The sequence below is a fragment of the Apis mellifera genome, linkage group LG1, assembly GCF_003254395.2.
Source record: "Apis mellifera strain DH4 linkage group LG1, Amel_HAv3.1, whole genome shotgun sequence".
NCBI classification, from domain to species: domain Eukaryota; kingdom Metazoa; phylum Arthropoda; class Insecta; order Hymenoptera; family Apidae; genus Apis; species Apis mellifera.
The window spans coordinates 3,290,001-3,306,448 of NC_037638.1; the positions used below are offsets into that span (position 1 = coordinate 3,290,001).

A 16,448-nucleotide genomic window follows, 5' to 3' on the forward strand; every position below is an offset into this window, starting at 1 on the left:
TATTCACGTGTACAAAAAGAAAAGAGAGAGAGAGAGAGAGAGAGAGAGAAAAGAAAGAAAAAGAAAAAAAAAAGGACTTGAGAGAACGGTGTTAACCTCTCCGCAATTAATAATTGTTACATGATATTTATCTAATCGGCTGAACGTGCGTATATTTGAGAGAGAGAGAGAGAGAGAGAGAGAGAGAGAGAGAGAGAGAGAGAGAGAGAGAGAGAGAGAGAGAGAGAGAGAGAGAGAGAGAGAGAGAGAGAGAAAGAGTTAGTTGTTAACGGGTGCGTAAGTACATCGATTAATTAAAGAGATGTCTTTGGTAATTGACACGGAGCATGATGCAACGACCACCTATTTTAACGATCGATATTGGCATGATCCATCAGAAACTATATATATATATATATATATATATATATATATATATACGTGTACTTATGTTGGTTAATTTGGCGCTAAGTCCTCGTTTATTAATGGGAAATCGATACTAACTGAATTCAATATCAGGATTTGGTGAATCTTTATGATATCGGCTTTGGCGATATTCGAGCATGATGCAACGACCACCTATTTTAACGATCGATATTGGCATGATCCATCAGAAACTATATATATATATATATATATATATATATATATATATATATATATATATATATACGTGTACTTATGTTGGTTAATTTGGCGCTAAGTCCTCGTTTATTAATGGGAAATCGATACTAACTGAATTCAATATCAGGATTTGGTGAATCTTTATGATATCGGCTTTGGCGTATTCCAATGCGATTCGTCAAATGATACAGATGGCTGTATTATGTATATACTGTGATCCACATGAGGCCCTGAGAAATGTGTATTGAATTCACAGTACGTTAGATACTTAAATATCAAAATTTAGAACGAATGTTTAATTATGGCATTACCTTTGGTGATTCGATAATATTCGATTAAAAAAAGAAAATGTATCTAAATGAGAACAAGAAGATATAAATAAAATTCTCAATATTGACATATTTTAACACGATAAATTCTTTTATAAAAATAACAACGATTATATAGAATTCAATTACTTTGAGTTAGATAAAAAAAAATAAAAAATAAAAAATTCGAATGTTTCTTCAAAAATTTAATACTCGGTCGTTGTTAGAAGCATACGAATATTATTATCAAAAAGTATTAAGATTTAAATCGATTAGATGTATATCGATAATTCTTTCTAAGAATTACTTCTAATCGTAATTCCTAAAAAAAATTATCTCTCATTCTGATGGATCATCCAATATAGCGTATAATAATTTAATTCCTTGCTAGAAATTTAAATGTAAAGAAATAAGTGTTCGTTGCTCCGTTCATTTGGTTTGAATTACGCGTGCGTGTGAATTGTGTATTAGCATATCATCAAAAAGAACATGTCCCATTCGAACGGCGCTCAAATTACTATTATTTATTATTTGTAAAAATAAGAATTTTTTCCTTTTTTTTTTTTTTTAAAAAAAAAAAAAAACTCAATTTCTCTAATTCGTTACAATTTCATGTATCAATTTTCAAAATTTTCAAAACCAACCTTTTTTTTTTTTAAAAAAAGGACGGGAAAATGGGAAAATGACGAAAGAGACGATTCGTGGAAATGAGTGATTAGAAAGAGAGCCAGTCATGATCACCCATACACTCCAGCTGTTTTTTTTTTTTCTTCTTATTCAAGTGGCGAGTAGATATCATTTCTTTTTTTTTTTTTTTCCCTTTTTTTTTTTTTTTCAATCATACTTACAAGACAAATCCACGCGATTATTTTTTATTTTTATTTATCCTCTACAATTCTACTATTGATCTACTATCCTCTAATTATCTTTCTTCGATTCTTAAAAATCTTCCAATTATTAACTTCCTTTCTATTGTTGCAGAAGTTAATAAGTTATAATTCGATATAAAAAAATAATTTTAATTATATCTTGCAATGAAGTTTGTCTTGTCGATATGATTCGATGAACTATGAAATTCATGATCGTTTCGCGTGAAATAAGATTTATAACTCTAAATTTCAAAATTGAAACAAACACTTTGGAATACTTCTCTTTCTTCGAAGTCGAAGACGAAGTTTTTACTACATCGTTCTTCTTCTCCTTACGATTTCTTTCGATTTTTTTTTTTTGTTCTGAGGGGAGAGCTTGCAATGTTCCATTATCTTGCTACAAGTATTAACAATTTTTTTTTTCTCTCGTTTTTTTTTTTCCCTTCATTTCTCGACCTTTTAAACAATAGAGCGAATTTTCCACAAAATATAAAAATCTTTCATAAATTGGATATTGATAAGAAAAATGTAAGGAACACGCAGATCGATTTAATTTTTACGAAAATTATCCAAACTATCATTTCTGGACTCTCCTGGATTATCTTATTTGTCTTTTTTTTTTTTTTTTTTTTTTTCCCTACTTTTTCGTGAAATGTAATCGTATACCTTTTTTTTTTTTTTTTAGAAGAATACAGTGAAATTAAGTACTTTTACAAATGACAATCGATGAGTTAATCTTGCATCAGTAACGACCTAAATGTCCTTATTATCTGAAGTTCTGAACCTCAAAAGATCAATTTAAAACTTATAATTCTTAATAGAAGATCCTGATCTATCTTCTACATCGTTTCGAAAAGCTTAAACACTACAAGTAGATAAAAACAAAAGTTAACAAAGTACAAATATTTTCTCTTAGGTGTTTCGTAAAATCATTTATATTTGTCATATAATGTATAACAAAAAAATGGTTACTGACTCAAGATTAATTCGTATAATCATGTGATCGGCCACGTGACTGTCGTATAATAATAACAAATCGTAAAAGGTTTTCTCAAATGTTCTCGAATGTTTCCAATTTTCTTCTTTTTTCTTCTCATAATGTACTGAAACGTACATTCAAATTTCGTTTTACCCGTGGACACGTATATAATTTATCTACAGGTTCGAACACAACAGAAAATAACAATTAAAAATCATATGAATCATATAAGTACCTACTCGGTACGGGCGAAAGAAAAGGGGGAGAGAAAGAAAAAAAGAAAGAAAATAAGAATGATGGCGTGCACGCTAGTGAATTGTCACCTGATGAAAAATTTTGTTTGCATTTTTCCTTTCTTTCCTGTAATTTAGTTTATAATTTCGAAATTTTCCATCATTTTAAGTTCCTCATGCCACGCTTATTTCTATCATACACACGTTAAAAAGCGATCCTAGTCCAATCCTATGTACGGTACAACGTTATCACAAAGTCATTAAAAAATGCTACTTATGTATCGTTTTTTTTTCCCTACACTTCGTTTTGTCTCCTTGTTCCAGTTTTGTCTTTTTTTTGTTTTTGGTTCTTTTTTTTGGTAATCTTTACACCATTATATTATTTTAATTTACAACAGTTTAATCGGACTCTGACCATTTCGCTCGGTCCACATATTCTTTTATTTTCGTTCTAGCGTTTAGTTTGCATTCACTTCGTTTTATTATATTATTTTTTTTTTTTTCAATGATTTTGTTTCAATGGTTTTCCATTTTCTACACACACTTTTTTTTTTTCCTATTATTTATTCGATTAGAGCCGGCACTATAATAATTAGTGCGTATCTTTTTTTTTTTTTATTTATCTACATATGAACAGGCGATTCGCGACGCTGACAGCGATCCCGAAAGTGAGCCGATATAATCGATTCTCAGTCGATAAGTGAACGCATGCGCGATAATATTCTCGTATAATACATACAAGGTACTTATACAAGTTTCGTCTTATGGAACGAGCATACTTTTGTTCCTTATTATTTTTTTTCTTCCCTTTTAACGGCTAGTTAGTGATTGTACGCAAATATTTCTTACACTAAAGGTCCACAAATAATTTATTGCGATCTAAAATTGATTCGTTTTCTATATCTCTTTTTTCGTTCGTTTATTTCGAATCGCTTGTAAATTAAGCGACTGAAAGATCGCGGTAACTATATCCTATTGTAACGAACTCTTTTTACTTTTTATAGCGTTTCAATCAGCTTTAGACCGCACAGCTCGCGCATACGCACATTTTCGTACATACACATGCACAGATATATGGGTATGCATCGTTCGAATATGCTATATAATATATATACACACATACAGAGAAACAGAGAGATAAGGTAGCGTGTGTTACAGTTCAGCCCAAGGAACATAAAAACATAGTGCTCGATCGGTGGTGCTCCGGTTTCCGCTTCGCTACTCTTTAACACACTGAACGATGATATCGCCGTTTTCCTGGTCTCTCTCGAATTTTTAAATGCGAAATCGAGCGTTTTATTTTTCCCACGACGATTCCTCGTTCTGATTCCGTTTCCGCACCTCGATTAATTTCGCACCGACTTGGTCCACAGTTATAAAAGTTGATTGATGACCATTGAGGATCTCTTCTCTTTCTTTCTCTTTTAATATCGTTTTTTTGTATTTACGAAGCAGAGCGTTCACAGAGTAACGCGCCACGATTGACAATCAGTGTGCTGCCATCTATCCTCGGTTAAATGTGGAACAGACCAAGCAGTGGCGACCATACGCGGAAACGGTGCGCGTGTACGCGAAATAAAACATGGAGGTAGCTCGTAGGTGGATGGATTCGTTCGAGGAGTGTTGTCTTTTTCTTTTTTTTCTCGTTTTTTCTTCGAGGATGGTCATGTGAGGAAAAAAATTAGGAAGCATCATGGTAATATATAATGTATGTGTAGGAGTAGAGCGGGCAACCGCTTCTTACAAGAGGAGCGAGAGCGGGCAGATGTGTACAGGCACCGACAGACACAGAATGATTGATCAAGAGGCTGACCAAGGAGTCGTGACTAATCGACTGATCGACTAATCGATTGACCGATCGATCGAACGACTGACCGATTCGACTGACTGATACTGACATGGCACGGCGACTCCGATCGAGAACACGGTCACAACGTCACAGGCCACCTGCTGGCACACAAACAAACACACGGACAGGTTAGTCACCACCACACACCAGATATGTAGGATATATCCTGGGCAAACGTGCACGATGACGAAATCGATGGTCGTCGAAACATTTCTTTACGAAATTTATGATTTTTTTTTCTTTCATAAGTGTTAAGTCTTTTACGAATTTTTATTTTACCGAAATATATACGTATATTATGATTCTAAGGATTAGGAAGAAATTTTTTCCCTTCTTATTTTAAAAAATAAATCGATATAAAATGAATATCGAAGAGCAGTAAATTTGTGCACTGGGAAATGGTATTTCGCGAGATAAATGAATCGCAGGATTTTGCGAATCGTGACGTCAACGTGCATCGTATACGCAGGTAATATGCCGGTACGTCGTTCTTTAAATAAGGAGCGACAAGGATCTATCTTATTAATTGTTTAATTTTATTATTTGATAAAATTTTATTTATTTATTTATTTATTTATTTTTTCATATTTATTATTATTCATTTTTTATCACACGATTCTTGTTGCTTCTTTCACACCATCATGGTTCATCGATAATTTTATTCTTCAAATATAAATATAAACTCGGGAAAGATTTTTATGTAATTAAATATTTTATAAGAATATTTTATAAAAAAAAAAGAAAATCGACAAACCATCATTGGCAATAATGGTGTTTGACGTCCGACGACATCCCAGAAAAAAAAAAAGAACACACGGCGATGTTAGTACTAACAACTAAAAAAGCGTCATAGCGTAAATTAACCATCAAACTTCGAGAATATTACTATCACGATAGAACGTTTCTAAGTTCTGTGTGCCCTGTATATATAATTTAGAAAAAAAGAAAAAATAATAATAATAATAATAATAATAACAAGGGACTGAGTGTTGCGATTACTAATAAAATAAAATATAGTGGCGTAATCATTAGATAAATTAGTGAGGTAGACCATTTGCAGTTGTTTTCATTGTATGTACCTTGTGTCGGTAAGATAACAAACAAATAATTATCGACGAAATACTGAAAAAAAATATGTATATGTATGTATATATATATATATATAGAAATATATAAATATAACGTATATATACGTGTATATATAAAACTAAATAGATTAAAATAGGAACGATAGAAGCAGATCTTTAAAAAAAAAAAAAAAAAAAAAATAGTAAAACAAACAAGTAAAAATAAGAACAACAACAATAAAAGTAAAGTAAAGTTTAGTTAAACGTACGAAACTTAATGTTGCGTGAGAGAAAAAAAACTCAAAGCGAAACTACTTGTACTCTCATATCCTGAGGAGAAGCTACAACTGAATTGGTTAGTGAAACTTCACGTTTACGTAATTTCCACTTTGTGCACAAAAGTTAGCACAGTAAGCTTGATTGGCAGCCGTTTGCAACGAAATGAACTTTGATTACACCACTGACGCGAGAAAAAGGGGGGGGCTGTAGTGGGGCAGTACAAGGCTAGAAGGGCACCTTCAATGTAACGGGCACCTTCAAGAAAATCGAAGGACGAACGCGACGGAGTATATATATATATATATAAATATATAAGAATATTTAGGTCTCGTTTTGATGCGGCGCGATTAATTTTTATATAATTTACATTTTATAGACAATTTTCACGATACGTTTATTCTGTGCACGAAGAAATACGATATTCGATGAGATTTATTTTATGTATTTATAATTGTATATTTCATAAAAATTATAAAATTTATATAAAATTTTATCGATTTTGTTATATTTAAGAGAATAATACGATATGTGCAATATAAAAAATTTTATATAAATATTTAAATATTTACATTAAACGATAAAGACATTTTTTTTTTTTTTTACACATAATTCAACATGGATATTTAATAGACAAGACAATACAGACAAAATTCTTTTAAAATCACTATTTCATTTTGTAAAGTAATGTTTTAGATTAATCTGTTTACTAATAAATGCAACTTTCGAATTTTTTAAAAATGAATATATTAAAATCAAAGATGCAGTTTTCTAAGTTTTATCATCTAATAATAAATATCTATATGTATTTTCTCCGTGTACAGAATCAGTGATGATAATATGTACACACTTAGAAAGTTGTCAGTCGAGAAATCGAGCATGTATTAGAAGAAGTGTTTCTTACATGCTAATAATGAACACATATATATATATTGAAATATCTTTATCAATTTTATAAAACGTTAAAAAAGAAAAAAGCAAAATAGAAACAAGAAGGAAATGGACAAGAATTATTTATCACCGGCAAAAAAGCGAAACCAAAATATTCAGAAGTCACTATTGCGTATTCGATAAAGAACAAAATTTTTTTTATTTCACTTGTGTTAAGTGATCCTGTCAATAATAACGAGGTATCGATTTCGAAGAACGACACGATTAATAAAAAACACGTATATCACGAGAAATACAGATATACAACAGTCAAACAAACGAGAAGAAAAGATAGGTATATAATTCTTCTGGATATAAGATTACCAGAATACACGTAGTAGGTAATATGGACGGACTCTGACAAGTAAGAGAAAGTTGAACTTTCGAGAAAACTAGTTCTCGTTTGAAGTATCGATAGAACGTTTTCAAAAACAAAATATATATATATATATACACACATATATATATGTATAAAATAAATAAATATATATATGTATGTATATAGAACGTTCTCCCTAATTACTTCATATTCTTTGGAAAACAGCATTGACGATATAAGTAAGTCTTCAACATTATCACAGCCTCGTTTCGAAATATAAATATCTAAAATTTCAAACGAAAATTCCTCTCCTCTATATATAAAAAAAAAAAAAAAAGAAAGAAGAACACTATCATAAATTATTTCTTCGACCTTCACTCAGAAAATATTGCTTGACTAGAAACGATTTGTTTTGCAAGCAAACGCCTGCTAAATACTTTGGTCGGATGAAGAGAGCCAATCCTATCTATCCAGACCGAAGATCAATTGATGATCGACGTCGAGAGATATATCGAATGTGTAAACAATTTTTGTTGTTGTCTTTTTTTTTTTTTTTGTTTTGTTTTGTTTTTGATTAAGGACACCAAGGTCGTTGATTTCGAGCCGTGGTATCCGAGAAGTCCTTGGTATCTACCTACGAACGGTGGACGATGTCGGCTAGTAGGGTTTCGATGCGTCCTTGGATCGTTTCAGTTGGACCTTCAGCCGCTTCATGCCGATCTGGAAGCCGTTCATCGCTTGGATTGCTGCTTGTGCGCTCGCCACATTGTCATACGACACGAAGCCTGTAAATTATTCGTATTTTGAAACGTATTACTTAAATGAGAATTTAAACATTTCGTTCATTTATCACAAATGCTAAATATAAATCATTTTCATCATTTTTTTTAACTTTTACTTTCAAATAACTCGTATCACTCGTATAAATGCTTTAATTCTATAAGATCCATAGTATTATTATGTTAGGGATCACTAGATCTAGTGATTTAAACATTTCGTTCAAATTATCGCAAATGTATCGATATAAATGATAGGTATAAATCATTTTCATCATTTTTTTTAATTTTCAAATAACTCGTATCACTCGTATAAATACTTTAATTCTATAAGATCCATAGTATTATTATGTTAGGGATCACTAGATCTAGTGATTTAAACATTTCGTTCAAATTATCGCAAATATATTGATATAAATGATAAGTATAAATCATTTTTATCATTTTTTTTAACTTTCAAATAACTCGTATAAATATTTTAATTCTATAAGATCCATAGTATTATTGGCATTATGTTAGGGATCACTAGATTTAGTGATTTAAACATTTCATTCAAATTATCGCAAATGTATCGATATAAATGGTAAGTATAAATCATTTCCATCATTTTTTTTAACTTTTACTTTCAAATAACTCGTATAAATGCTTTAATTTTATAAGATCCATAGTATTATTATATTAGGGATCACTAGATCTAGTGATTTAAACATTTCGTTCAAATTATCGCAAATGTATCGATATAAATGATAGGTATAAATCATTTTCATCATTTTTTTTAATTTTCAAATAACTCGTATCACTCGTATAAATACTTTAATTCTATAAGATCCATAGTATTATTATGTTAGGGATCACTAGATCTAGTGATTTAAACATTTCGTTCAAATTATCGCAAATGTATCGATATAAATGATAAGTATAAATCATTTTCATCAATTTTCAAATAACTCGTATCACTCGTATAAATGCTTTAATTCTATAAGATCCATAGTATTATTATGTTAGGGATCACTAGATCTAGTGATATTTTATTTTTCAGGTAAAATTTTGCCCGAATTCCTCTTTCGCAAATTTCGTATATAAATGGAAACATAAATGTGTCGTGAATTGCTATCATAGTCCAAATATTTGATACAAATAAAGGAATTAATACGCGAGAGAATATTATATGTCGCATCTTACCAAAACATTTACTCAATTGCGTCTGCTTATCGATGAAAACCTTCGCCGAGATGACATTTCCAAACGGCAGAAACGTTGAGACAAGGTCAGTATCGCTGAACTCCTGCGGTAGATGATATATAAATAAATTGCAACCTTCTGGACCCTCTATCTGCTTATCCGTGTTAGTGAATTTCGCCTTTTGAGCGGCCGCCGCCGCCGCCGCCGCCGCCGCTGTGAACGCGGGAAATCCTGAAAGCAGAAAAATTCGTCATCATCGATTTTCTTATTCCCCCCTCCATTCCTCGATTCTCAACTACAATATCGCGTGTTTCTTCACACCCCACGAGATTCGCACTTTGATCACCGCGATTATTGACTCGATTACGGCTCCCAATTATCGGAGATACAACATCAAGTTAATTATTGGCCCGATTGCGGGTTTGAATTATCGGTTGATTTTTGGCCGGATTACGGTTTTAGATCATTGAAGATACAAAATGGTCGATTATTGGAGGACGTTAGATATATCGAATAATTGATTATCAAGTTTGGATTACTATCAATTCGAATTCTTTTTTTTCCCTCCTATATTTCATGAAATTGATTAAACGAAAAATTGTTTCCTGTTATTATCACGAGTTTTCTTCTTCAGTGAATTTGATTTGCTATATTTGAATTTCAAATAAAATATCCACCAATTTGCACCATCAACTTTTAACACCTTCAATAACACGATTACTTCATTGGTTATGCTTGATCAAATATTTTCCAAAAGCATAACAATCTTTAATTCTTTTTCTATCCTTCAAATTGCGTATCTTGTGAGCTGGAGCTTTGTATTGCACAGTGGTGACCGTATGCTTACACACATCTCAAATTTAACATTTAACTCGATATTTTCATTAAACTCGTGTTACAACTGATTTAGTAAAAATTGTAATGCATGTAAGCATATTATCCATCCCTGTAAATTTCGATCGTTCGACAACGTGCAAATTTGATGTCAGACAATCAGACAAATAGCACAGTCCAATCGCACATAACTAAAGGAAGAAGGTATTTCAGGCATTCCACTTGTTGTTAGTTTACTCACTATGTAATTCTTTCTTTTCCACGGTCACCGTCGTCTTTCCAATGAGAGCTTTAAGGCGCACAGTTACACGTTAGAACAAATACTTTTTCTCACACAGCCATGAGTGCAAGTTTTTTTTTTTTTTTAAACAATACAATATTTTCACCATATATTAAAAAAAAAAAATCACATTCTGATCAGAGAGAGAGAGAGAGAGAGAGAGAGAGAGAGAGAGAGAAGGGAAACGAGCATTTTGAAAATACATCCTCTTACCTGCGTACTGTTGTAAGCTCGAGTAGGCGTTGCTCAACGAGTCCTGCAACCCGTTCAAAGGTGTCCCCGTTAAGGAATTGAGCGCTAGGGACGTGACAGGACTCAGGCTACCTCCGGTGGACCCTTCAAAATCGAAATCAAAATCGATTAGATAAGTTTTCCTTTCGTTTCTTCTTCTTCTTTTTTTTTTTATTCGTTCAAATTTCTACAATAGCGCCCAATCGCAAAATAATCGTTCAATTCCCATTTTTCTCTTTTTGCTTTTCTTTCCTTTTTTTTTTTTTTTTGAGAATATATAATTCCATGTAATCTGCATGCATCATGCTGTAATATTGACATAAAAAGAACAAAAAAAAAAAAAGTAGCTCTGATACCGTATATAAGTATATATTATTATATATTTGTTAATCGTGTGAATTATGCGTGTAATTTTGTGTAATTAAAACTAGAAGCAATTTCTATAATATGTACAAATATTATTCGTAGAATTAAAATTATTAATTTAGAGAATAATAATTTTTAATCTTTTTTTAGTTATCTTGAAGGTGCTTTGAAAAAAAAAACAACTATATTTTGTATAATACAATATTTCAACGTGCAAATTATATATATATATTATTTCGTTTATATAATAATTGTTAATTGCGAAAAGCTATTATACACACGAGCTGTAGTATTAAATGTATGATGTATATATGTGTAAAGAGAATAATATTTATCAAAAGAGGAATATTTTACGTATATATATTTATTCACGATTTACGTAAATGCAATACGTTTTTAAAATAAAAGAAATTTCATTGTGTGCAAATGAGTTATGAACTTATTTGTAGAATTAATTATTAATTTAGAATAATAATTTTTAATCTTTTTTTCTCCCCCTCGATACGGATTGGACACATATATATAATTATCGATTATAATATTGACGATCGATAAATGGAAAAAACATCACTTCTAATATAATCACTAAATATCACCGAACGCATCTACAAATAATTGGTTACATACTTAAAAATACTCTATTATAAGCGCAACTCGGAGCTCACCTCATAAATGGACATTTTCAAAACACCAAGTACTATACGCGAACGACTATACTTTCGTTTTTTGTTCTGACATTCCCGCTATTATTACCATTCGAATATTATATATATATATATATACGAAACGGCACACACGAATTAAAGCTTAATCGAAACATATCGGACAAATATTGGGTGAGCTTCGTTCCATCGATTAAACAGCCAACAGTAATTACAAATCTAATTAGTGAATGAAGATGGGTATAGAGGAAGGGGAAGATCATGATGTACAAAATATTTTAGAATTCTGTGTATCGTATCTCGATCAAGCAGTAGAGATAATGAAGAGATTTTCTTTCAATGAATATATGTATACAGGAATACATATTAAAATTATAACCTCGTATTTACGTATCTTGTAACGATTTTACTTTTCGTTACAATATTCTGTTTATACTTTTCGAATCGTTTCCTTCCTTGAAAAATTCTAAAACATTTTGTAAAAGGGAGAAGGTAAAATAAATAAAGAAGTGAATGAAGGAATGGAGGAGCGAGTTTCAACAAACGAGTCGATAAAGGCGTGATATATGTATACAGTTTTAATGGTCTCTTCTCACCTGTGTTTCCGCTCTTTCCAAGAAGGACAGCTACGCACGAAAAAAAAAATGTGCATATTAAAACGCTGACGTGCGTTCATATAAAAAACAAGAACAAAAAAAAGAGGAGAAAAGATGAGTACACGAGTGGAAAAGGAATCGAAGATACGAAAATCTCTGTAATCATTTTTAACAAATGCATCAGGTGATTCTTATTATCGATTCCCAAACAGATTAATTTATCGCATATTCATAATTACGTAAAGAGATCTAAGGAATGATTATCATTTGAACGAATATTTAAAAAAAGAAAAAAAATTTTATAACAATCGTAAATACGATACGATAAAAATTTCAAATTGAAAATATTATATAAGAATTTATGGATGGTAATTTAATGTAACAGCATTAATCAATTTTATATCCTCAGTTGTGCTGTCCTTCGAACAAAGTAATCGTCTGATGCATTTGCGGAAACGAGGAAATGCGGTGGATCCGGTAACATTGAAGTTAAGAGGTACTCCGAGAGAAAAGAGGCGAAATGCGAGGGAATGGTGATATATATATACGATGGAACGTGATACGTTTATGTATGCGTGCACACAGTGGCCATATAAATGTATGAAAACTAATACAGTCAATTGGAAAGTATACTGAATTTATCTCTCATTTTCATTGCACAGAATTGATTTTCTTTATCCTATAAAATATTAATTATTTTTTTCAACACTAACGATACAATAGAAAATATATTATTTAAAGTATGACGCGATATAATAATTTTCATAGACTCGTATATGACCAACGATGTACAATACGATGAGTCGCCATCATGTGTTTAGAGTACCGTGAGGGCGCCACCGTACAAGACCGTGTAAGATCCAGTAGTCGTAATAACGCATCCGCTATATATATATGTGTATATTTTATTTTATTTTATTTTTTTTTTCCTTCAAGCGAATCGATTGTGATGTAAATCGAACCGTGATTAACAACGAGGAAGTTAGAGTGTCGCGAACGGCCGAGATTAATTTAGTAATTGTTAATACTATACCAGGCAATGCGACACGTACATAGCGACATACCTGCTGTCGAATTCGCCAGTCCGCTTAACGCTGAAACACAGAACACGTTCACGATATTAACAAGCGGAGTTAGTAACGTGTTTACATATTCAGCACGTATAAACTTGGAAATTTATTTTAGCCGATAACTCAACGTACGAAATAAAATATTCGTCGTGCGATATCATTGTTATTGCGATTACTTTGGCGTGCTTGGAGCGATCGACCTCGATCGCGGTTAACGATAGATAGACACGGAAGTATATATATATGTATATGTATATACATATATATATATATACATAAGTGACAAGAAGAAGACAGAAGGAATCGCGTTAATTTAACGAGGATGTAAATAATTCGTTTTACAAATATATAAATACAAATTTTTTAAATTTAACTGGAATAACTTTCGATCTTTTAAAATTAATATCCATGCTCGAATTCTGATTTTCTATTATTTGTAATTCATTTTTATAATTACACATTATTGGATTCACGGAAATTTTTAATACTTCGGCAAAAGTTATTCCAGATTTGTTAATACAAACAAAAGAGAAAAAACAAACTTATTTTTAACTCTCCATATTTTACAACGTACACTTAAAATTCTCGATACAAATAAATCACATAAATAAATAAATAATATACATACAGATATTTCTATGAAACGGATTATCTGAGAGATTAATAGCTACCAGATTAATCAACATCGCGGAAAATTATGTCAAATATTCCACCAATACTATTTAATAACAAAGATATATTCATCCTCGTTTTTCATCATGCTGTTATTATTTTTTTTTCTTTGAACTTAATTAAATCATTATTTCGCGTAATCATTTCATTCATGTTTTCTCTTATTTTTCTTATTTTTTTTTTTTTTTTTTTTTACAGTATTAAGGAACATGGACAAACACAATTGGTAATAATAATAATGAAAATAAATAAATTTCAACGTTACCGCGTCTCTATAATTATGTGCTTGATGGAAGTTTCTTGTTTTACTCACTGTTTGGCGACACTTGAAGGTTGCCGTTTCCGCCTGTCATGGCAGCCAGGGTAACCAGGTTTTGCATACTCATCGGCGATACTCCCGCATTTGCTGCAACGTGCATAATCCAACACAGACGGAATAATTAGATGGTAAAATTGTATACGTGCAAAGTGATAACGCGATTTCTCTATATTCCGTTACGTAATTTCTTACAATATTTGGTCCAAAAAAAAAATTGTTTCTTCGTTCTCCTAATATTTTTATGAATAAAATACAATAAATAAATGAAAATTAAATTTTTTAAAGTAAAAATAAAAATTAAAAATCGATGATAAAATATGGCCCGTTTTAATAATACAAGTTTAATTTGAATTTATAATTATAAGACATAATGTATGGATCATTGTAGAAACTTGTCAATAAATTTTTCTTGCAAACAATAAGTTAAATTGAAAATTATTAAAAAAGTCAATATAAATTATCTTATGAATAATGATTGATAAATTACACAGCGAATTACGAAATCGTATAATCTTTTTTTTTTTTGCGCTTGCTAATAATAATAATCCAGTTAATAATAGAATAATAATAATAGAAGAGAATTATTTTGCATTGCGCTAACAAAAATTTTCAAAAAAAAAAAAAAAAAAAAAAAAAAAAATTCTTAATCGCTAATGCGTTTGCTTTAATGACATGCAAATTCCGCTATGTTTTCGAATAATCGTAGATTTTTTTTCAACAATAAACGATAAACACACGCGTTTTTAACGCGAATGCTAATGATAGGCATCCACGGCACATCGTTATATTGGCGTGCTTCTCGACCTCGTTAAATGCACAATTTTATTATCGCGAAGACAAGCGAGGTAAAATGAAATACGGGATGGTTAAACGCGCGAAACTTACGAAATAGTAGGCTCGATAATTTACAAGTGCGGCGGGCTGACAAGTGCGTATCGAGCGATAAAGAGAGCTACTCTCAACAATTGGACAATGGATGATGAATGTTGATTTAACGTTTAAGTAGGTATGTGCATGAAAAAGGTACGATGGTACGGGTTGTATGAATTACGACTTGCAACGTTTGTTCACGAGTTGGCAAATTTGTGAGAATCGTAGGAAAAAAAAATAATAGGAATGTCATTTTTGTTTGCTACGAAGTATCGAAGTTCGGTGAAGAAATAGGTAAACACTTTGATTTACCGACACTTCTCATATTTAAAACATTTTTCTTGGATACTTCGTAGTTGCAACAATTTAATGGAAAATAACGCTACAAATGATATATCAAATAAACGTAATCGAAATAAATTTACAAAAATAAAGTTTAATTATTTATTCGTTATTGACAGCTCGAGATCAATCGTGACAAACGTTAAGTTTCTAAGATTACAAAACTCTAAGCTTGTTTCATCTTTGCCAACGACTCACGAATATTTAACCGTGACGAACACATAATAATAAATAAATTGCAGTATAAATTAAGATAAATAAAAAGCAAAGGAGAGGGGAGAAGGGAGGTAAGAACGTGGGTACGAAAATAAAAGATAAAGCAAATCGACACCAACCATACTCACCGGCGGTGTTACTCAAAGACGCGAGCGTCGCCAGTCCCTGCAGATTCGCAGGGTTGATTTCCGGCGGACTCGGAACGGCTGGCGCGGCCGCATGCGCAGGAGTTGCTGCGCCGAGACCGAGGTGCTGTTGGAGCAACAATTGATGCTGTACGCTCGACAGCGCGCTTGCGCCAGCACCTGCCGCAACTGGAGTCGCGGCGCTTGTTGTCGCTTGAAGTTGTTGCAACAGCTGTAACGAGGCGGGAGCCAAAGCTGGCGTATCGTTCTGCAACCAGACACAATTCTCCATGAATAAGGTGTTCTCATCCTTCTTCTTTTAAACGTCATTCATATTCGTGGAATGATATCACGCGTTAAGTTAATAATATTGATATGATATAATATATATAATAAGTTAATAATAGTTGATATTAGGGGGTCGAGGTTAGGTTAGGTTTGGATTCTCGACATCGTAAATTTTGAAATATAATC

General features: G+C 31.6%; 1 protein-coding gene and 2 long non-coding RNA genes across 30 annotated transcripts in view; 1 reads left to right on the top strand and 2 right to left on the bottom strand.

Annotated features, from left to right (window-relative positions):
• LOC113218608 overlaps positions 1-622 on the bottom strand; it is a 1,216-nt gene extending 594 nt beyond the window's left edge. The window contains exons 1-2 of the long non-coding RNA XR_003304214.1: positions 559-622; positions 1-342 (exon numbers count right to left, since the gene is read on the bottom strand). The exon at positions 1-342 is cut by the window's left edge and continues 594 nt beyond it. This is a non-coding gene — a long non-coding RNA (uncharacterized LOC113218608). The remainder of the gene's footprint in view (positions 343-558) is intronic.
• Positions 623-1,484: 862 nt separating this feature from the next.
• LOC409780 (CUGBP Elav-like family member 2) overlaps positions 1,485-16,448 on the bottom strand; it is a 458,105-nt gene continuing 443,141 nt past the window's right edge. For 10 of the 27 annotated variants that reach the window (XM_026439104.1, XM_026439138.1, XM_026439193.1 and 7 more), the window contains 9 exons: positions 15,969-16,242; positions 14,416-14,508; positions 13,413-13,454; positions 12,361-12,390; positions 10,719-10,841; positions 10,467-10,514; positions 9,392-9,622; positions 8,068-8,218; positions 1,485-4,942 (listed from right to left, as the gene is read on the bottom strand). In XM_026439104.1, the coding sequence (XP_026294889.1) occupies positions 8,091-8,218; positions 9,392-9,622; positions 10,467-10,514; positions 10,719-10,841; positions 12,361-12,390; positions 13,413-13,454; positions 14,416-14,508; positions 15,969-16,242 (969 nt within the window). In that variant the 3' untranslated portion in view covers positions 1,485-4,942; positions 8,068-8,090. The remainder of the gene's footprint in view (positions 4,943-8,067; positions 8,219-9,391; positions 9,623-10,466; positions 10,515-10,718; positions 10,842-12,360; positions 12,391-13,412; positions 13,455-14,415; positions 14,509-15,968; positions 16,243-16,448) is intronic. The other 17 variants (XM_026439115.1, XM_026439114.1, XM_026439112.1 and 14 more) reach the window with 17 other exon arrangements.
• On the top strand, positions 13,220-14,635 carry LOC102656720. Of its 2 annotated transcripts, none has more exons than XR_001702295.2 (3): positions 13,220-13,754; positions 14,301-14,328; positions 14,435-14,635. It is a non-coding gene; the product is annotated as an uncharacterized LOC102656720 (long non-coding RNA). The 2 variants fall into 2 exon arrangements; XR_003304210.1 differs by having other exon boundaries at positions 13,220-13,492.